Here is a 24922-nt window from a genome sequence, read left to right on the forward strand (position 1 = left end):
GTAATTATTGAATAAGAAGTAAAATCGCAGCTAATAAATAAAATTGTTATTATTATTATTAAAATTATAATGATTTAAAGCATATTTTTAATAAATAAAATAATAAAAATTATAATGAAAATATATTGATTTACAGAGTAATGTCAGTAAAAATAAATAGTTTCATTAAAGAAACATTGTAGAACAAAATAAATGGTAATATTCATAATAAAAGTATTCGCTTTTAGAAACACACACACATTTGCATTTTTGCTTGAATATATTGTTTAGCAGACTTCAAATGAATTAAGGACCCTGAAAAATTCTCATAAAATCCCTAAAAGCATCAGATAGGGTAACTTTTTTTAAAGAAAAAAGAAACAACTCAGAAATGAAAGAAAAAAGTAAAATATTTTGTTTTGATTTCGAATCAACTAAAGCAAAATCGAATTACAGAATAATAAGCTTATGACATTATAGACATTTAAAAGGATCATGGAAAAAATTCGAATTGATGACTAATTCCATTTAAAAATGTTCGAACCAGATAAGTTCAACTCTATACTATAAAATAAAAATTTATTAAATGGAGTGTTCAAAATCTTAACTTATTATTTTTGAAAGTAGTATAAACCCTTATTATTTAGTTTTTATATTTGGATTATAAAGACAGCGTATCAAAATCTCAAATCTGACGCTTTTCAAAAGTCAAATTGTACACTTATCAAAACATCAAATAATTAAGTTCTTCGTAGCAAGACTGAAAACATTTTTATACAGCATTTTAAAGGAGTAACCGGTTACAGATAAAGATAAATTTTTACAAATGATGAAATTTTAACAACAAGACAGTATTTAAAAAGTTCTCAAGTTTAAAAATTAAAAAAAAAATTATTTAAATGAAAATTTAATTTGCTTATATGTGCTTTAGTATTTAAAATTTCCCTTTCAATTACAAAAAGAGCCGACAATTTATCAAAACATCAGATATTTGGATACTTTCCTTTTAGGGAAGGTACAATAATTCTTACATTATTTTGAGAGAATAAACACCTTCAGGTGGAATCAAAGTTTATACATGGGAGATCTGATTCGGAAATTACAATCTATTTAAACATAGTAAGGAAAAAACATGGCATTCACTTCCGTTGTTCAGTTTTTCTACTTTTAAAGCAATAATTTAGGTTAGTAGGGAATACTTGATATGAATTATTTTCTTATGGTAATAATAAAATTTAATATCTTCGAGCCATGTCATAAACTTGAAAGGCGAGTTCGAAAGCATAACATCACGTCAAAGGATAATTTACATGCAAACTGACAGAAGAATTAACGAGCGTGTTAAACAGGTTTAGTCATAAATAAATAATAAAAAGATATTTGAAACCGTGTTATTACCAGATTCTAATGAATGGATAGGAAAACCAGGCTTCAAATTAGAAAGATGGCATCTTCTTTTGCCATCAATTTTGTTAAGTATTCGCTGAAATATTTTGCAAAATGTATCAAGATTATCCCACTACAATTGCTATTTAGCGCAAATTAAACTAGTTTTGAAAGATTGTATCAAAATTTGTAACATTTGTCTAATTTTATGCACATTTGTGTTTTGTATGCATTAACTAGTTTGTAAGCAAAAATACGTGTCACACGTTTTAGAAAGTTTCTCTCTCTCTCTTTTTACATTTTTGTATACTAAGTGTACAAAGTGACTACTTTGCATTTTTTGAATACAACTACTTAGTATTACTTACTTATTATTATTAGTGAATTAGTATTAGAACTTAGTATTATTATTAGTGAATTAGTATTAGAACTTAGTATTATTATTATATTTACTTAGTATTATTATTAGTGAATACTTTTACTTAGTATTACTTACTTATTATTATTAGTGAATTAGTATTAGAACTTAGTATTATTATTATATTTACTTAGTATTATTATTATAATTACTTAGTATTATTATTAGTGAATACTTTTACTTAGTATTACTTACTTATTATTATTAGTAAATTAGTATTAGAACTTAGTATTATTATTATATTTACTTAGTATTATTATTAGTGAATACTTTTACTTAGTATTACTTACTTATTATTATTAGTGAATTAGTATTAGAACTTAGTATTATTATTAGTGAATACTTTTACTTAGTATTACTTACTTATTATTATTAGTAAATTAGTATTAGAACTTAGTATTATTATTATATTTACTTAGTATTATTATTAGTGAATACTTTTACTTAGTATTACTTACTTATTATTATTAGTGAATTAGTATTAGAACTTAGTATTATTATTATACTTACTTAGTATTATTATTATACTTACTTAGTATTATTATTACTGACTACTTTTACTTAGTATTACTTACTTATTATTATTAGTGAATTAGTATTAGAACTTAGTATTATTATTATACTTACTTAGTATTATTATTTGTGAATACTTTTACTTAGTATTGATGAATCTCTACGTTTTAGACTTCCTTTGAAATAAACATTTCCGGAATTATCTCTCTTTATGAAAGTAATAGACGTATAGACGGATAATATTCTAAATGTTATCTTTGTGCCTAAATTGTAAATGTCTATGAAAATTTAGAAGAAATCCATCTACAGAAATGTTCTCTTTCTTTGATCCTGCATGCAATTAGACACGGCCAATCAAAAACGCAATGAGGGTAAAAGATGAAACTCCATTTATGAATTTGCAGTGGGATGAAATGCATTTATGCAGTGATAATGATAAATCGTTGGCATAATTAAAATGATGAAAATGAAACTAGTATTTTGAAGCGTTGCTAGAAGACAAAGAAAACGCCATTTACACTCCTAGTGCCTATAATTTCCAATATTATTTTGAAATTGAAGCAGAATTGGAAGTACCGATATTAACGCCATTTTACACCATCGAACTAAGAACACATCAAGTACTTTGTCTGTTTAGTGGGTATATGAGGGAAAAAAGCAACCCATGCCCTTAAGGAAGGAACTGGACACTTTTACTTCTGCTCCAGGTTATAGAATCATAAAGACGGTTTTTGTAATTTCAATTATATAAAAAGATTATGCACAGAATGCAACGACTGATGAAATCAAGTCACATGATGGTAAACCAAAGGAATCAATACTGACACATTACAATGCTACGATATAACAAACTAAAAGTTCAAATTTTTTTTCTTTACTATATAATAATTACATCCTTACGATGCAAGAAACATTTGATATATTTTATAGTTACGATATTATTATGCATATTATCACCTCTCTGCATTAAACCAAAAATCTTCTTACACTTAATCACATTTTTTAAAGGATTAGATAAATTTCTTTTCCATCCGCTCCATAAGTATCTTTTCCTTAACTTTCTGAATATTTTCTTTGTTAAAACTTAATTTTATATTTTTATTGCCGATTAAGCCCGGAAGTACGTCATAAAAAAGTAAGCTCACGATCCTTTCGTTCAACTAAACACTGTGTCAGTGAAGAATCATTAATTTATAACCTGTTCTCTCCAACAGACTGTTCAATGATGGATCGCCAACTTCACTGAGAAAAATTTTTCTTCTTGAGAGTTATAAATCTTCGTAAGCAATCGATTTTTTTTCGGTTTCCTCAAGCGGAGAAGCTTTTGGCTTAGGATGATTTTCAGCGGGGAGTTGATGGAACTGTAATCCATGGATGATCTTCAGAGGACCCTGAAAAATTTCTCAAAAATGGGGGTGGAAGGAATAAAGGGTTGCTGAGGAACAAAAGGGTGAAAAGAAAATAAGGCAAAGAAAATAATCGTCAGAACTGTCATTTCTGAATTTCACATAAAAATGAAGCCAAATGAGTCATTTAATTGCACAGTCCTTTTTTGATCCAACATTGTTCTTATTTTCCATTTTCTCATATACGAAGTAGTAAAATTATCGTAATCGTCAAAAAATTCGATCCCGTGGGTTTGATGCCCTTTACCGTTTCAGACCTTAGTTCAACCTGAACCCTCGAAATAAATTATTAGAATTATGTCTGCCTGTTTGCGAACGCGATAGTTCAAAAATGCTAGGAGCTAGATGGATGAAATGTGCTACATGAATTTAACACCAAATTTATAAATTTATTTTGCAACGAAATCCATTTAGAGGAAGTCTGTCTATCCGTCTGTCAGATTACAAGCAGACACGACAACTAAAAAACATGAAGATCTTAATAGATAGAATTTTGTGAAAGTTAAGCAACTAAAATGCTGATCCATATCAAATTTGGAATCATATTCTCAAGATATTGACCATCTGCACTTTTGCAATTAACGCAAAAACGCAATGCATTAACGCAAAAACATTCAATACGGTATGAAAAAAAGATGTCGAAAATACATAATCGGTTTTTCGTTCCTGTGTATTAACAGCATGCCAACAATGAATCGCCTAAAAATCATCAAATACCACATTTTAGATTCATGCCAGAGAGGAGTAACTATTTTTCGCCAGTGCCTTCCAATTAATACACAAATTCTGATCTAAGAAGACCATTGGGACCATTAATCAAACCTTAAAGACTATCAGATAATTATCTTTAATTAACTACGAAACACGCATAGTAATAACGCATAACTGTAATGCAGGAATATATTGATTTTAATTGTACCATTGGAACATTAATTTAAATTGTAAATATCATCGAAAGCAGGTAGAATATGTAACTCAGCATATTTAATAAAAAGATCGGGACCGTTTGTATGGGGAATGCGATGTCCGAATAAAGCAATTTAATTCAATCAATCTCATATTTTACTTATAAATAAAATGCTTTCGGAAATATCAAAATGAAGCGAAAGTGTTCAAAGATACATATATTTTATAAACAAATTCCGAGGTTTCTTTTCAAATTTGCAAGTTTTTTTATCAGCAAATGGGGTGTCGCACTAGGTCTTCGCGAAAGATTTGTGGGATTTTTGTAAAAGTCCCAGATCAGGTTACTGAACATTGAATTCCTCAATCCTCTATGGAAGGACTCTGACCACGCGCATGTCTAGCGGTCACTCATCAGTGAGATATTCTGCACCTAGTTCCTAACTATATAAAGCCCATGCTCGGAATGTGTAGCTAATAATCGTATATATAAGGTATCAAAGAATGTTTGCTCTATATGCAATAGCAGCTGAGCGTTGTCAATATTTACTACACTATCCTGCGCACACTATAACATTTAAATAGATTTGAGTATTTTGATTCTTGTTGTTGCGTCTTATGGCACTTTCCATGGACAAGCCCGCTGTTACGAAAACAGCGATTTAAGCCGGAGGGGGAGCATTTTTATAGTAGCGCCAACTAGGGCCAAGAGTACGAATTTGCTACTCACGCATCACTCATTCGCTTGCACAACCCCTTTTTACAGGAGGGCACATTCGCACATCTCACAAATAGAACAGCGGAAGAACAACCATGCCCAAACCGGGACTCGAACCAGGGACGCCCTGATCACGGGGACGACACACTACCCCTATACCAGGACGCCGTCATTTTGATTCTTAATATGCAAAAGTGTTAAATTGTTTTAAATGTCATAAAATTTAAGCATTTTAAATATTTTAGTTAAAGAAATCAGTGCACATGCACTTAAACACACTTGCATTCACTCGAGCATACACATACAAGAAATAAATGTTAAAGTCCTTTGAATCTCAATGGAGGCGATAAAAAAAATCTAGAATTTATTTAGTCCGAGTTCATGCTTTGAATTTCAAAAAGATAAACAAGAATAAACGCAGTTTCAAGATGTGAGATATTTTAACTTGTAACTTCCCCTAAAAATACGATGCAACTCATTTGATAAGGGATGTCCTTAAAGAAATTCTCTAGAAAAAAAAGGTATTTGTTTCCTTTCCTAATATTTCTTCATCTGAAGCATTTGCGATAAAAAGAATTCTCTGCGTTAAAAAAAACACGAATAAGAAAATGGCAAAAAGAATCTCTGTTGTTTGCTTTTTATTATTTCAAAGGAATAAAATATCGGTTGGAGCGGGGTTTTGAAACTTTGCGATTAAAAAACGCATTCGTCATCGTTAGTTCTTTCAGCTGGTTTTTTTCTTTCTTCCTTTTTTTTTCTGTTTTTGATGCCAAGAATAGAAAAAGCGATTGTGAAGAGACTGATAAGATTGCAACTACTTTTTTTTTTATCGCTAATGTTATATTTGGCCTTCTGCTTTTCTCTCAACTGGATCCCTTTAATACAGAAGTAAGAATATTGTTAATAGCATAAATGCAACGTCCGGTGATTTAATTATTATTTTTTGATTTTTCAAGAATTTCTTGGGTGCACAAGAAGAGGATGGATTTCGTTATAATTATTTTGCATGAAAAACATGGAAATTAAAATCATTTGATTTTGACTGAAACGGATTTTTAATGATCGTGAAATATAGCTTTCTAAAATGAAAATTCTAAAATGAAACCAATTTGTCAAACTAGAATTCAAAATTACGTTTTTTTTCTCTCTGTTGTATATGAAGTATACGAAGAGAAAATATTGTGGACATTAAAAGATACAATTCCCGATTTTAATGAATCTCCGCTTTTTAAATTCCCCTGAATGTCATTTTTTTTGGAATTACATGAAATGAATGATTGATTATTCTGTATCCCCCCCCTTCTTGTAATCTTTTTTTTTTTTTTTATTTTCGTATTGTGCTTTTTCAAGATGGTACTTTGTAATTAATTTTTCATTCATTAATTAACATGTTAGAATTCTGAAGTTTTTTTCACTTTTGTGTTTCCGATGACTATGCAATATAGAAATGTTTTTTCCGATGTTTTATTAATTAATCGATTTATTTTTATTTTAAAAGTAGGAATCTGGTTGCAAACTGAGAAAGAAATGACTTTAAGATACCATAATAATTGTAATGAAGGAACATAAAGTATATTAAAAGTTACAAAATAAAAAAAAATACAATTCCGCTTTTATCAATATATTAAAATGTAGAAAATAACTTTTTTTATTAAATTTGATGGGAAAAGTAGAAATCGTAAAATCGAAAAGAAATTAAGTAAAATTTGTAGTATGTTTTTTTAAAAAATGGATTTAATGAATCCAGAATATTTATAATAAGGAATTGTGAAGTATGTTAAAGATTAAAATATAGAAAAAAACTTTTTTATATAGAACAAGGTTTTTAAAAGCACGTTTTTATTAGTGTAGAAATTATTTAAATATTTTTAAATGTAGAAATTAATAAAGTCCTTTTTAAATGTAGAAAATAGTATTGTTTTTATTAAAAAATTATTCCAATACAAAAAATGTAAAATTGTGAGGAGCTGAAGACAACTTGAGAAAGAAATCTAGTTGCATTGAATATCATAATAAAGAAAATTCCTAAAAATTAATTTAAAATAAAAATGTGATTAAAATTCCGATTTGCTAAAAGTAATATTATCATAACGTGATTCTTTTAAGATACTAACAAAAACGTGTTTTTTAATTTCTTAAATTTTTGTTGATTTGAATAAATTTAACACGTTTGGGTTGTAATATTCTCTTCTTCAAATGCGTGAAAGAAGGAAAAATTGGTTTGCATTTTCTTTTTGTGAACCTGTTCTTGTACAGGTATCCCCTTGACCTAACTGTGGATGTACCTGTACTAGTATTTTTACATTCAAAGTCAAGGGTACATCCGTAGAAGACAATCTGTCTATGCAGCAGCTGAACATACAGATTATTTTGAATTGCAAATGCAGGCTAACGGATAATTTCTCTTCTAAGAGGAAAAAAAAAAAACTATTTGACTTGTGAATGAATGGAAACATACTGTATTTTTTCACAATGATTTTGTCCGTTTCCGGGTAATAAATTAGAGATTTTGAAAGAGTTTTTAAAACACACTTTTACTAATGCACTGAATAGTAGATTTTGATACTTTAATTATTTTTTACTTTTAATTCTAGAGTTCTTTTGCTTATCAAACTTATTACCAGGTGGTGCCACTGGTACGGAATCAAAATTATTTTATTTTATTTACAATAAATTTAATTTCTGCTTTTTAGTTCTTAATCTATAATTCATTGTTACAAATATTATATCTTGAAACCAATTTTTCTCGGACTCATTACAAGATGACATAAAATTCTTAGAATCTTATGAAATGAAATTTTAAAAAAAATATTCTATTAACTGATAATTAAGATCTGAATACATTAAAATACCGCATTATCATCAAGAATAACTATCTGTACAAAATTTTAAAAAGTTATTATTTTAGGTAGTGAGTGAAAACTCCAACGTTACAAAATTTTCTTTTTAAAAACTTGAAGCAAATCAAACTAAAAATGGGCAAAAAAATAATAATAAATCCATTGGAACATATATATTACTCGTAGGGATTCAAGTTAAACCCTTTTTCTGAAATTTGCTTTTCTATGAAAAACAAACGTTTATCTAAAAAAGAATAATTTTTATAGTTATATATAGATTTCTGAAAGCCGTTTAATTAGTTATGTCAGTTAAACGTTATGCCAATAATAAATACTATATTGTATTGACCCAAATTTACACTTTTTATAGGATCAAAGAATGGTTTTGTAAGTCGTGGAAAAGTGTAAAAAGCGGGAAAAAATTGCATAGATATAAATATTCAAAACAAAAGTTATACGCTTCTCACAAATGCATAGTATTAATGTTGTAGAGTATTTAGCTCTTATACTTAGAATTTATTTCAAATAAATATCAATCGTATTTATTTATTAGTACTACTGTACCTTTATAAGCTTGTTTATCCACTGGCTAGACAAAACTAATTTAAGAAAAACCAAGAATGAAAGCATGTAATGTAAATTATTCTAAGTAAAGAAATGGAGCATCTTGAGAAAGTTAAAGAATACTCTTTGTTAAAAGACGTAAGCAACGACAGGAACAAAACGAAACACAGATTTATTTCATTGGAAGCTGAATCCTAAAAAAATTCCCCGATAGCTTTTTTCTTAAAGATTTAAAGAGTTTAGTGGTTTTTGTCTTTTTCCAAAGTCTTCTGGTGTAATGCGTAAGAGCTTCAAGGTAATCCCCGCGATTCGGTTCTATTGTGCAAAACTCTTCTGTCCAAAAGGAAAAAAAAATATTCATTGCATTTCCATTTTACACAATGGTTATACGTCTCTTGAAAAGATAATCCTATCAGTACAGGTTTCTTAAAAACGTAAGGTTTTAAATCATCTTACTGGCCGAATTAAAATTTATTTTTGACTTCGCCGTTCGGAGAATCGTTAGCTAAAAACTATGTAGCATTTCTTTGGTTTTAAATTTTGGAAATTTTTTCTTAAAATATAAATAAATAACCAAAGGAGAAACATTCGACTTATAAATGATACTTATGACAAATTGTACATATCGTCCAAAAAGTTTAAATATTGCTAATCTGCTTTTATTAAAGCAGTAGCGTCTCCCATTAAATTAATTTTGTGCCTTTATTAACTTGATTTTTAAAGTTGAATCGTGTTTAAATCTCTCAACACCATTTTAGTGTACTTTGTGTCGTCAATACACAATACACAGCGCCCATTAGGAGCTCAGGCGAAAGGTAACATTTTATATCATTACATGGCATGTATTATGCATCAATGAAACTCATCTTGTATTATCTACTTGTCATATGCGAGATGAGAGAAACGCTGGAGAGATATACTCCAGAAATACAAGATACACAATGTACATTAGACATTCTGGCGAAAGGTAACATTTTATATCATTACATGGCATGTATTATGCATCAATGAAACTCATCTTGTATTATCTACTTGTCATATGCGAGATGAGAGAAACGCTGGAGAGATATACTCCAGAAATACAAGATACACAATGTACATTAGACATTCTGGCGAAAGGTAACATTTTATATCATTACATGGCATGTATTATGCATCAATGAAACTCATCTTGTATTATCTACTTGTCATATGCGAGATGAGAGAAACGCTGGAGAGATATACTCCAGAAATACAAGATACACAATGTACATTAGACATTCTGGCGAAAGGTAACATTTTATATCATTACATGGCATGTATTATGCATCAATGAAACTCATCTTGTATTATCTACTTGTCATATGCGAGATGAGAGAAACGCTGGAGAGATATACTCCAGAAATACAAGATACACAATGTACATTAGACATTCTGGCGAAAGGTAACATTTTATATCATTACATGGCATGTATTATGCATCAATGAAACTCATCTTGTATTATCTACTTGTCATATGCGAGATGAGAGAAACGCTGGAGAGATATACTCCAGAAATACAAGATACACAATGTACATTAGACATTCTGGCGAAAGGTAACATTTTATATCATTACATGGCATGTATTATGCATCAATGAAACTCATCTTGTATTATCTACTTGTCATATGCGAGATGAGAGAAACGCTGGAGAGATATACTCCAGAAATACAAGATACACAATGTACATTAGACATTCTGGCGAAAGGTAAGAATTCTACTACATTTACATCATTACTACTATATCTACATCATTCTACTGCATTTAAAAGAAGTAGGTGCCCATGGAGCTCATATTGTATTATCTATATGTAATGTTGCTAGTTCAGCGAAACGATGGATAGACATGCTTCATAAATGCATGATATACAATTTCTATTAGACAATAAGGTAAAAGGTAAGATTCTATATTATTACATCACATTTAAAACTTCTATGTACCTATGAATCTCATGTTACATTATCTACATGCCATGTTGACGAGATGAGTGACAAACATGTTCAGGAAATGCATTATAAACAAAGCCCCATAGACATTCATTCCAAAAGTAAGATTCAACCAGGATATTTGACGCAATAATTGTTCATGCCATTTCCCTGGACCTATAATGATAAGAAAGTATATTCTAAATTCAATGTTATATATGGTTAAAAATAATTCAGAATTTTCCAATATTTGAAGATAAGATACATAAAGTATTACAGTCTATAGTTGAAGATAAGATGCAGAAGAAGTATTACAGTCTATAGTTGAAGATAAAGTGTCACAATTTCTTTCTCTTAGAAAAATTCCTATGAAGTATATTTCGAAATCTTTCATTTAATAGGATGGTTTTTTTCCCTCCAATATTTACTTACCTTCATTTTGTATTAAACTAAATTCAAAAATCCTTGATTTTATTTAAGAAGTAGAGGTTAAATAGTTTTGATTCAATAAACACTTCTATATTCTTTGGCATGAAGAAAAAGAGAAAATTTGACCTATTTTTCTCGTATGAACAATGGCAATTTGAAGAGCATTGTCATAAGACAAATAAAGATTTCAACTACTAATCGCTAGCTACGGTGTTTGAAAATTATTCTGTTAACTTTTAAAAGTCAGAATGCATTGAAATAATCATTCTATTTAGAACAGAATATTTTAGAAAAAAATTTCTGTATCATTCTTAAGACTTTTTTTTAAATCTAAAAATGTGTTTCTTTTCAAGGACTTTTATTCTTAACTGTATCTATAAAATGTTTTTTTATTTGTTTTCATGGAATTTGAAAAATATAATTATATATAATTAAGTTATCTACAAATTTATTGCAATAAATTAATGAATGGAAACACTTTGAATTATTGCATTTATTTTATATCACATTCAGTTTGAATAGAACGAAATAAGAGAATAAGACTTATAAAAGGTTTAATTCGTTTAATTTCTTAATTCGGTTTATAGTTTCTCGAATACAAGGTACACTATTAAAAATTATTGTAATCACTAAATATCCCACCTCGAAATTTTGATAAATATCCACATTTCAGATATCTATGAGTTCGAACACACCCTTTTGAAATTATTCAGTTTGTGAAACCACTGATACAAAATAGACGTGAATTTTGGTAGACTATTTTAGCACTAAAATTGTAGATGTCTAGAAATGAATTTTGGTAGACTATCTTAGAACTAAAATTGTAGATGTCTAGAAATGAATTTTGGTAGACTATCTTAGAACTAAAATTGTAAATGTTTAGACATGAATTTTGGTAGACTATCTTAGCACTAAAATTGTACATGTCTGCAAATATTCCATATGTTTCAGTTATGTGAACAGATTTAAAATTAGCTAAATTTTTGGATTCTAGATTTTAAATTAGCTAAAATAAATTTTGAATTATAACTTCGTTAATAAGTTTCAAATCTGTTTAATATTTTGAAACCAAATCAGTTGAAAGATTGGCTGCCTGCCTGTTTGTATCTGCCTGCCTGTGAATGCTATAACTGAATTCAGCAATATAAATGAATAAATGTTTGATATTTAGATATGGATATTTTATAATATAAATCTGTGTCAAATAGTGATCAAAAGTCGGTAAGGTAGTCTGTCGGACTATTCACTTGCATGTGAACGTGGTAATATGAAAATGAATTAAACTAAGAATACGAAATTAGGTATGCGATTTTGATTTCATAGTTGTAGCTCTGCATAAAAATCTTGACCTTTTTTGTCAATGACAAAAAGGTCCAAGCTGTATATTAATTTTCTTCTCTATAGTAAGTAGCTAAACACAAAACGAGTCTGATTGCGCAAACATATGAGAAAATGAAGTTGAGAACACTCCCGCTGACTATTGAAACATTCATTACTTACTTAGATAGATAAATTGATAAAAGAGTTGTGGTAAGTAATATCACTTTTACTTTTAGAGCATTTGAAGCATTCATTGCTTACTTTGATACGATAAGTAATATCACCTTTCCACCTTGTCTCAATTATTTTAAATAGTCGTATCAGATACATTTTGAAATTTCCAATTAATAAACAAATGAACAAAGAAATATGGCCATTATTAAATTTTTTAAGCCTTAACTGACTGGAAATTTCCTAGAACGTCAAAAACATTCTTTTAAGTGACATACTAACATGGCATGCAAACATTCTACATATATAGTTTTAACATTTCAAATTCCAACAATATTTTTTTCGTGCATAAAATGCTTGTAACAATAGTAATATACTTATGTGTATATATGTATATTACAGTCATTATGATGAATCGGTTTTCATGGATAATTATAGGAGAAAGTGAGTAATCAGTTTATTATATGGCTAATATGGATAATTACCAATCAAGGTGATTTATCAATTTTTCAGTCAAACCGATTACCCTCATTAACCATAGCATTTATATATATATGATAAAAACAGAAACAGAAAAAAAGGCATTCACATTCTGTTTTCAATTGTATTTGGTTTTACCTTAGTTTCAGCCGGAAACTCCAACGTTTGTTTAGATTCCTCCCCTCCCCTATTAATGGAGCAACCTGTATATGCATACATAGATAATATATATATGTATGCATGCATGTATATATGTATGTATATGTGTATGTTTTGTCAAATCAGCAGCTTTACGGGAATCGTTGGGCTATCGTGTAAGGCATATATATATCAAGCCAATAAAAATTACAGTCACTACATTTTGAGAAACCTAGCAAAAGAGGTTTCACAACAATCTTCAGATAAATTGTTTGTACTTCAGTTGACGTATAAGTGGGTTTCTTTTCAAAACCTAAGCAGTTTTGGAAAGAATTAATTTTTATCAACCAGGTTTTGAATATTTACATATAATGTACAGTATTAATTCGAATTTATAAATTAAATTCGAATTAATAATAAAATATAATTTTTTTTTCATATTTTGATTAATTTATACATTCACTGCGTGAAATATGATTTCCTAATTGCTTAAGAATTAACATATCTGAACCAGACCTCTTTAGAAAAAAAAAAATAAAAAAATAAGTAAAATAGAATAAATGAAATAAGATGCATGTGCAAATCGAACTCATTTGTAAAGCAAATAAATGAACTTTGCAATGTCATCAACAGCTGCCTTGAACAGTTTTCCTAATTTTTTAAAACTTGAATGCATAAAAAACATGGGCAGAACACGAAGACAATTTATGTTTGCATCAAAGTCATCTTTTTTTTTTCTTTAAAGAAACATCCATTTATCATTTATCTTTGACCTTTGTATGTAATCGGCTTAGAAGTTGTCATAAAGAGCTTCGAACTGGCTTCTGTATACTGTGTGAAATCTAATAAACGATTACTTTGTAAATATTTTATGTTTGTTTGATTAGCTCTCAAATAACAAAGGAGGCTTTGTGCTAAAAAAGCATAACTTTATCGTATTGGAAATATATTTTCTGATTTTGTTGTTATTGTTGTTGCAAAAAGTGTACTGTCAACTATAGTCTGAGTGTTATAATCGCATAATTAGTGTGAAAAGATTGTTCGCAGTGTTATTTCTTTTTAAGGAGAACAACAATATTTATTTTTAGTTGTAAATGGAATCTTTTACAAATTTATTGATAAGTCCTTAAAATTTCTTAATAAAAATAGCAGCTCAAACAAAACACACATTATTGATCCGATGAAAGAAAATAATCACAATTTTTGAAAATGGTTTCATTAGCAAAATATAAAGTAGAAATTTTTTTAATTAAAAAAATCAGCATCAAAGACGAATCGTAAAAGCGCGAAGCACTCAAAAAGAATTCTAAGTAAATTGAAATTATAATTGCTTTTATAAAATGTGTATTTTACTTTAAAAGAATATTCAGGAATGTTTTTGTCAATATATTTATTATTAAGTTTTTGATATTTAGTATTATTTTTAGTTTTTTCAACTTTGTGAATATTCACACAATAAATTAAAAATACGAAATCTGATGTCTTGCTTTGTCATTAGAATAACAGATCTATGTTAAATTTTAGAAGATATCCTTCTATAAGTTTCATATGTGTCAGTTTTTCTATTCTCATAAATGTGACCACATCAACTCAAAAACGTAGCATGCTAGATAACTGAAGTTTGGCATGTAGTTTTTGCACCCAAACTACAGATCTGTACCAAAATTGAATAATTATAAAAATTAAGAAGTGTTTTTATCTTTAAAAATTGAATAATTCTACTTATTTTAACATTTTAAAGGTTTTTTTAAAAAATAATCCGTATATTTTCTATGTTTATTTTTAAATTTATATGTTAGAAACTGTAAACCTATAACATAAGAGCTGAAAATATGATATTACTGAGCTAATGTTTAAAAATATACCTTTTCAATCCAAAAAACATCTCTTGAATAATATATTTGTTATTTATGAGCATGTACGACCTGAATAATTTGTTATTTTACAGGGCTCTTGTTTTCCTCTCCCATGGATATGCCGAGCACAGCCTTCTCTACGAACCACTTGCCCAGACTTTAGTTTCGCACAATTTTCTGGTTTTTTCTCATGACCATGGTAAGCAAGGCTTTTTTTTTTCTTTACCCACATTAGTTCAACTTTCATGTTTGTAAAGTTAGAATTTTTCTATCTATTTTTTATTCCCTTCCTGATATGGTAAGTCTGGTATGGTAAGTATGATAATTTTTTTATATTTAATGCTTCTTTTTCCCAACACAATATGTTAATATTTGCAGAACATCAATATCAATTAATCTATATATTATACTGCACTTTGATTCCGTACCAAGAAACGCCACCTGTTAGTGAGTTTGAAGAGACCTCATTGTAAGAATATACTTAATAATTTTAATAACGAGTTATGAGATTTATTATAAATGTAAAATCTTTTAAGAATTTTTCGATCAACGCTATACGCTTTTACGAGTTTTGTTTTGGCTTTCAGATATTTGATAAAAAATTATTTGCTACTACTTAATACACTAATAAAACAGGATTTTTGACATTCTAGGGTTTTTTCCTGGTACATTTGCTGATGCCCATTGAATTTTAAATCTTTTTTATGTAAGTTATTGTAATTTGCATTACTTTTGATGGGCAATCTTATTAAATTTTAAGTGATTCTCAATACAGAAAAAATATCCGTGAGTTCTATGTGCAGTGCAATTGAAAGCAGTTGCACTAAATAGACATAACTAGGACTTCCTTGTAAACAAAGAAAGGAATAATTCGAATTCGATACAGAAGAAAGACTAAAGTTTTTCTTGCGTTCTCAATAATTGCCCCATGTGATTGCTCTTGGTCACATGAGCAACATTCGTGCGGTAAACCATTTCATTATCATATGAAACACTTTTTATACGTATCTTAAATTCGTTTTCTGTTACATGCGAAAGAGGCGTTAAGACAAGATCTACGACGTATTTTAATAAAACGAAGATGCCACAAGTGACTTCAGATTTAAATAGCTATATACAGAACATGCATGTGACTACGAAATGCACAATAATGACAAGAAACATACTTCACAGTATCTGGCGGGAAACGGATTACCGCATGGATGTTTTTCGTATTACCAAGAAAAGTCACAATGGGCAATTATTTAATACTCAAAAAAACATTAAGATACGTATAAATTCATTAGCAATATTAAATATATCTCTATTGTGTTCAAACCTCTTCTCCCTGCCGTTGTTTACTTTGAATTATTGCCATTTGCAATCGGTTTATTTGCTTTGAATATCCTTGTAATTTAATTATGCGTGAAAATATTTAATTTCTAAGAAATGGCTCTCCAGTCATACGATATTTCTGAATAACCAACTTTTAATTGGTTAGAATTGAGCAAGTATTCATCGGCTCGGTTTAAAAATAACTATCAATCAACTTTTTTCGTTCATTAAGTTGACCAAAATGGACAGTTTCCGCTCGTCAAGGAACCTCAGAATGTTTGTAATTTCATCCAGCACATCCTTATTTCTTGCATAAAACCAGCAGTTTCAAAATTGCCCTTGATTATAAAGTGACATTGCTCAATTCAAATTTTGCAACGATGCCGCTAGCAAAACTCAAACATATAATTTTACAAATTAGTCAATACTTTTTACGTAAATTAGGTAAAAATAAATAAAGCATTTTTTAGGGCACACAAATTTAGAAAATTGCTCTTTAGTCAAACAATACTTCTGAATTACAGACTTGAAATAAGTAAGGGTTGAGCAAGTGTTCATTATAGCAAAACTCAAACAAATAATTTTACAAATTAGTCAATACTTTTTACACAAATTAGGTAAAAATAAATAAAGCATTTTTAGGACACACAAATTTAGAAAATTTCTCTTTAGTCAAACAATACTTCTGAATTACAGACTTGAAATAAGTAAGGGTTGAGCAAGTGTTCATTATTTATCGCTTCAGTTTAAAATTCATTAGCAAATAAATTTTTCTGTTCATTAAGTTTATGAAAATCAACAATTTCTGCGTATCAAGGAAGCTCAGTATTCTTTTAAAATTTCATCCAGTACATCTATATTTCCTGCATAAAGTAGTGGTTCCAAAACTGTACTTGGTGATGAGGTGGCCTTGCCGCATTTGGATTTTGCAACGATGCCGTTTGCAAATCTTAAACAAGTATTGTTACAAATTAGTCAGTATTTTTTGCATAAATAATTTAAAAGTAAATAAAACATGTTTTAGGTCACATAAATTTAGGAATTTTCTCTCCAATCTAAAAATATTTTTGAAAAACAAACTTTATATCTGTTGGTGTTGAGCACGTATTCATCACTTGAGTTTAAAATTAATTCGCAAACAAATTCTACTTCAAGTTGATGTTAAATTCTCCATTAAGTTCAAAAGTTTCCCACTTCAAGGAAACTCAGAAAACCTTTAGCTCCATTCAGTACGTCCTCATAGTTTGCATAAATGAGTGATTCCGGAACTTTTTCCAAACTTTCCAAAACTTTTTATTGTGTTCTCGCTGAATCCAGATTTTGCTCCGGTCTGCATATAATTAATGTACAAGTGCAACAAATAATTTTGAAAATAATTACAATTTTTATATAGATTTGGCAAAAATATATAAAATGCATTTTAATTCGCATAAATATTTATTGAACGAGACTTCATGCACATAATAATCAAGGTATGGCTGAACCTGTTATTCCAAACCCAATTTTTTCAAATAGTGGACTTTAAATAGAAATAGCTACTTTCATTTCCCTTTCCACACTGATGCTTGCACCATACTTTGATTTTATCAGGGAAACTGCAAGCATTCACTCTTGACAGATATAGGAAGTAGCAAATAAAGAGAACATTCTATAATCTGTAGCAATTATGAAATTTATTTAGTATCTCGTTGTGACCCTGCAGGAAAGTCAAGATTTATATTGAACTGCGTAGCGCATTTTGAGAAACCGCTGACATAAATGAAGATATCTTTTTTTTATATTATTATTATTATTTTCTGTGTTTTAAAGAATCTCGGATGCTCTTCTTCATAGATTAAAAGCAGTTTAATTAAACACTTCTTAAAATGCGAATAAATTTTTGAAAAAAAAATATTGAAATTGTCATCCCCATTCTATCAAAAATTTGTTGCTTGTTTGTTTTAACTTTTCTTCGAAAAATGTTGGGCATGGACCTATTTAGTTTGAAATATTATTGTCACTTGTATTGAGATAAATCCCATTTAGTTTGAGTAATTATTTTCAGAGGTAATTTAATTTATCTTTAGTATACCTCGAAACTTCACTAATTCGAATTTATAATATGAATTCGATTTATCTAAAAAAATTGAATTAAGAGAGACTGGATATACTAATGGGTTAAGCTAGAGAAATATCATTTATCAACTCAAAATAATGGTAATAAAACTTTATTTATTAATATATTATCGCCTCAGTAATTAATCAGTGAAAAATTACTGAATAAAGTGATAACAATTATCATATATCCATCTCTTCTGAAATAATGACACCAAAACCCAAAATAAATCCACAAAATAGTAAAATTTAAATATTCTCTCCTTTTTTTGGGAAAAGATAACAGATGTTGTTAACTGGAAATTAAAATTTTCTTCTTCCTCATTATTAAGGAAATATTTCAATATTTAAGATACGACTGTAAAGTATTTCGTTAGAACCATGTCGATGTGCTGACATAGTCCGAATGGGAAGGAAGAAAGCTGGAAAAAGAGAGCGTTTGAAAGTTTCCGATATATATATATATATATATATATATAATAGATAAAAATAGTTAAAAGGGCATTAATACTTTAGTTTATTAATAATATTTCTGAAATAAATTTCTAATTCATTGAGCACTTTAAAAATATTTCTTACACTCTTTCTTTATTCTCATTAGTATTGACTGGTTATTTTTATAAAATTAATTTTATGAACTTATATATACGTGGTCAGAGAAAGAGCGGTGGGGGTTTTTCAGTTAAATGGCATCTATTATTGTTTTATGAGCAGATACGAAGAAATTTTCATCTTGACAATTTTTTAGGTGCATTGTCTGTCCACTGTGAGAAAGATTTAAGTACAAGGAAAGCAGATTTCACTCCATTCAAAAGTTAAATTACCGGAAACTGCTTATTCTGCAATTCCGTTGAGGATAGTGATATTATCTTTACGGCTAGAAAGACGCAAGACATTTAAAGTTACGGTATTAGATTTTGAGTGCCTTGAAATAACTAAAACTAAGCCAAAAATTAAACACCTAGGCAATTCAAGAGTTTTTATTTTTTAATTTAAGTGGCGAGAAAAAAAAATAGTTTTTAAAGCACGGAAAGATTAAATGTATGACGTCTTACAGTCATACTTGACTTAATTTGAATTTTTTGTATATATTCTATACATGAATTACGTTTATCTTTTTGAGCTTATAAACATAAATTACACACACATGCGAATTAATATTATCATCATTCATGAGTAAACTTTAATTTTGTAACCCATATTAACATCATCGTTCCATGAATTAATTTCAAATTTATAATCTTATCATATCATTATACATGAATTAACTTTAATTTTATAAGATTAAATACATATCGTTGAACATAAGTTAACTTTAAATTTATGCGCTTGCATACAGAATCTTATGATTTGGCGGAGACTATACAGTGATATTTATATAAGAAATCTTATGAATCTTCTTTATATAATTCTTTTTCTTCTAATACTGCTCTAAGATAAGAAAAAATATTAATAGAACAAAACTGTGATTTAATGCTTGCAATGGTATGTGAATTTTCTCGAAAATAAAATAATGAATGAAAATTAATTATTATGAATGCTTCCAAACGGGGTGATAATCTAATAAACTAAACCGAAGAACTAGTTTGGTGGAATTTAGTTTGCTAGAACTGTAGATTTTTTCAAAGTTTCGGTAAAATTTGTCACTTTTTTCTATTTGCATATGTCTCGATAAATTAAAAATGCAGCTGTGTTGTGTAGCGTTTAATCAACGGATGATTATATTTTGTATACATTTTTGGTGTTGTAGGGCATTTATATTGTAGCATTCGTATTCATTGGAATCTGATATCACGATAGTAATCAAATAAAGATCAAAAGATAACAATACACTAGGCGCATAATGTTGTGTTTTTTTCAAAAAGGTATGAAAACTATAAATTAATACACATAAAAAACTTATCGTGATGTTATATATGACAAACAGTAAAAGGCAATATAATTTACAAGAAATTTTACTGAAAAAAAGTATTACTTAATTTTGAGAAAAATTTTGTCTCCTTGCCTGACGGTTAAGCTTCAAAATGGAGGAGGATACACTGGACATTTGCCAGCCATTTTTTTTGACAATTTTTCTGTTATGGGTAAAGTAATGATACACTATAAAACAGACAGTGCAATCAATATTATGAAGAAATTCATGTTTAGAGAAAAAAATTCTAATATCATTTTTATAATTTCTATGCAGACAGCATCTTTTGTTTATCATTCATTTTAAAGTTGGCCCTTGCCTTTAGAAGCACTCTTATTACGAATGCTCAGCGAATTAGTGATAAAAATGAATGGATAATATATTTCCAATCATTCTTTTGAGAATTATGATTTTATGAACTTAGAAAAAAATTGTCAATGATATGTTTAGAAAATACATTTCGAACTGCGTGAATGGTGACTTGTGACCATGAGATATAAGTTATTTTCTAGATTAAATAGTTTGTTCTAGAAGTCTATTTTTATCATAAAAGACCCTGACTGTAAATGAAAATATTGTTGACAGAAACTTTATGGGATACGATTTTCGTTGATAAGAAATAAGCAAAGGAGCAATCGGAAAATGAGGCGTAATTTGGAATATGGAGTGATAATGAACTATGATTCACTAGTAGCACTTAATGATTATACATATCATATGAGTATTCATAAACATGAATACAAATTATACTTTTGAAAGTATTATTCCGAGCCTTGAAAGCTTTATTCCGAGAGCCACGCTTTATCAAAAAAAAAAAAAAAAAATACTCCACTTCAAGATTTTTTGAAAACACCACGTGCCAAAACTGTGTGCGGCGATTTTGATGATAAGCAACTGAACACTTCAGAAGTGAAGTGCAAACTGGCATGTGGATTGACACTGAATTGCGACATGTTCATAAAGTTTAATGAGTATTCAAACTGTTTTGAACAAGAAGTAGTGATAAAAAACGAATACAAAATATGCTTTCAATAATTCTTTCTACAGAGAATCGGGATTTTATTAAAAAAGAAGCTGACGGCACTTGGATCTGTTGTTAATTCCTGTTGATCGGGAAATGCAATGAAGGGCAGTTGCCTCCAAAAAAGTCTTGTGAGAGTAATAATAAAAATTAATCAAATGAGCAAGCTTAAAAATGAAGTGCAAAATGCCTACATTTGTTATGAAAGATTCCAAAAATATTTTACAAGCAGTTCTTCAGCAATTTGCTAATTGCTATGAATGGTAACATTCATCTTCAGAAATCAATTTCTATTTTTTTAATTTGTTTTTTCAGTTTTGACAGACGGAACAATGACAAGACTTCTCGATAATTGCCTTTGAAGTTCTAAGCTTCATAATTTAGCATAATAGTTACATAAATCTTTAAATAAACAGATATTTACTTAGTAGAGTATGTATATAATGTAAACACATATTTTTTAAGCAGTTGCGTGGCCGAAGAGAGGGACACTTTTGAATTTTCAGAATTTCGCTTTATTCCTTCCCGGGAGGCATAACAATTTATGTACAAGAAAGAAGTGACGACGAACTGACTTCCATTCACATCGCGATACAAATGCAAAGAAGAGAAAAGAGAGCGAAATATTTTTCCCAGTGATTTTATACTGTGGGATTCTGATAGGAATTTCTTTGACACTTGTCGAATTAGGTAAGGGTATTTAGGTATCTTTAAAAGAATGATGTTTTACAGAGGTCGTGTAGCATTAATTAAATAAAAAAAGGTGGAATTGGATCAGGAAATAAGAGGACATTTTAGAATAAAGTTAATATGGGTTAAATTAAGATAAAACACTGGAAATTAATTAAGATTTTAATTAGATTTTAAAATATCATTACGTGTATATATTAAATTACTAATGTATTAAATTATTAATTACTCATAACTGACAAATGATAGTAAATACCAGTAATGACAGATGAAAAAATATTAAAATTTCTTGAGTATAATGGTTAATGTGTTGAGTGCAATCTTCATGTTGACGCAGGTGTCTCTACTTGAAATACTAGCCCGAGGTTTGTGGTGGTAACATTCTTTCCCGAGATGAATATGAATACTTAATGCAATTGAATACAGAAATACTTTGAACAGAATGCCTCGTAATGAAGACAGAAGAATCTGGCATGAGTCAGCAAATACCTAAAAGAGCCATATTTCTATAGACAGTAACAGAATGATCTGGTGATTTCGAACAGTCGGAAATTTTTTCACGTTTTCCAGAAGCCGTGCTAATTTTATGGTCTGAATTTTCGATAGGGGGAGGGGGCTTCGACGGCTAGTTCCACTTCCAGGAATCCAAACCATATCTAGTTCAGAATTTTTAACAATTGCAACCCTTTTTCTTTGTATATCGTATACGAGGCTTTATAAATCGTATAAGTATACTTTCTATTTCTGTCTTTGCATGCGAGAAAGTAGAAATGACTGTAATCGCTTAAAAATTTGACTGCGAATTTTTGATATAAGAAATATTTTAACGCCCGAGGTATAAAAGTGCAAATTGGCACACGAAGTCTATGTCAAATTCGCAGATTTCTGTCAAAGTTTGAACAAAATCCGCCAGTCTTTCTGTTCACAACATGATTACTCAAAAACATAAGAAGCTAAGTGGCTGAAATTTGATGGTTTTAATTTTAGAATTGTAGATATTCCTAAAATTTAGTATTAAATCTGGCAAACGGGTGACTGTATGTCTATTTTTTTCGATCGTAAGTATGCGACAATTTAACCCTTTCTTAGTCCATGGATATATGCTTCCACCAAATTTAACAATTTTTGAATGTAGGTTGCATAAATTCTCACATATTTTTCAATAAGACAAAATCCTAGATGCTTCAGTTTTTTTTTATCTCACACGAAATGATGTGTGTTGATTTGTTACTTAGTTATTGATTAATCAAATTAAATTTTCCAATAAACTTAATGAAATATTTTTCTTAAGTCAATCTCAATCCTAAAATTATTTTAATATACCATGATTAGAAAAAAAAATACCTTTTTAAAGAATTAAAAATACAACAAGAGCTACATAAATGAAATTAAGTGTATAATTTTAATCTGTAAATGGGATTCTAATTTTTAATCCATTTGGCATAAAAAAGAATCATATTTTATAAATGCAGAATAAAGTTGAGGGAAGAATGGTCTTGATGATTCTTGTGAGATGAGTGCTATAAATTCATAAATTCTGTTGTACACAGCATTTTCTAGTCGATTGATACTGAATTTAATGCCTGCTAAAATTTCAATTGATTGAAAGATAAATAATTGTCCTAAAATGTGCATACTAGATTATCGACAGATCCTTCGCTCAAGTTACAAGATATCAGCGAAATAGTTCTAATTGAAACACATGATGCATGAAGGCACGTGGACTCTTTTATAAAAGAGTATTTAATAAGAATAAAATATAGCACTTATTCATGACATTCCCCGAAATTTCATAGATTCATTCAATTCAGTTAAATATTTCCCTGGAGAGGTACATTATAAACCTTTGCTCTTTTTCAGTGCAGTTATAAACTCACATTTCTAATTTCAAGTTGGAATGAATTTCATTAAAAAAATAAAATAAAATTAAATTCGTTAAAGTAATGAACATTTGGTTGATAATATGTTCGAATTCATTCAGTATAATGAAATCAATCATTTATCTTTCGAAATATCTTTCCAAAGAGGAATCTGGAGAATAACAGTGGAATATGGGAATTATCTTTGATTGTTTTGTAATTTAAATATTTTGATTCATATTCTGTACATTCTTTATTTTAGTTCAAAGCTGAATATTCAACAAAGTAGTTGGAATTTTAGATAGAAAATTTTATTAAGTTTACTGTGAACTTACTTACCCATAAAAATTCAATTTATTTTATTCGAATTTTGAAACTACTGGCCCTGAATGAGTTAAAGAAGCGAAAAAGATATTTTTAAACTAAAATGTCTGTAATAATTTAAATGCATTTTTAATAGGCTTAAGTGAAAATACAGGATCAATGAATTATTATTAAGCAATTTTAATAAAGAAAGCTATTGTAATTATAATAAAAAATATTTTAAGAATTTAAAATTAATAATAATGATAAATAAGGAAGTGATTTTAATACATAAACGATGTACAATATTTTGAGCCGGTTTTCCTGTCATAGGGGTAGCGCGTCTTCCTCGTGATCTGGGCGTTTTGGGTACGAGTCCCGGTTCTGGCATGGTTGTTCTTCATCTGTTCTATCTGTGAGATGTGTGAATGTGCCCCCCTGTAAAAAGGGGTTGTGACAGCGAATGTGATGCGTGAGTAGCTAAGTCGTGCGCTCGGCCCTAGTTGGCGCTACTAAAAAAATAAGAGAAGCTCTCCCATCTGCTTAAAATCGCTGCCTTCATAACAGCGGGCTTGTCCATGGCAAGTGCCATAAGAAACAATAACAACAACACAGTATTTCGAATAACTATTGTGCAATAAAAGTTTTAGCATAAACAGTGCA

At 28.9% G+C, this 24922-nt stretch overlaps 1 protein-coding gene across 1 annotated transcript in view; it reads left to right on the forward strand.

Moving 5' to 3' along the window:
- Positions 1 to 24922, forward strand: part of LOC129960149 (monoglyceride lipase-like) — a 76717-nt gene that overhangs the window by 28197 nt on the left and 23598 nt on the right. The window contains exon 2 of the mRNA XM_056073333.1: positions 15159 to 15265. Coding sequence (XP_055929308.1) covers positions 15159 to 15265 — 107 coding nt within the window. The remainder of the gene's footprint in view (positions 1 to 15158; positions 15266 to 24922) is intronic.

The sequence above is a fragment of the Argiope bruennichi genome, chromosome X2 (genome assembly GCF_947563725.1).
Source record: "Argiope bruennichi chromosome X2, qqArgBrue1.1, whole genome shotgun sequence".
In the NCBI taxonomy this organism is placed as follows: domain Eukaryota; kingdom Metazoa; phylum Arthropoda; class Arachnida; order Araneae; family Araneidae; genus Argiope; species Argiope bruennichi.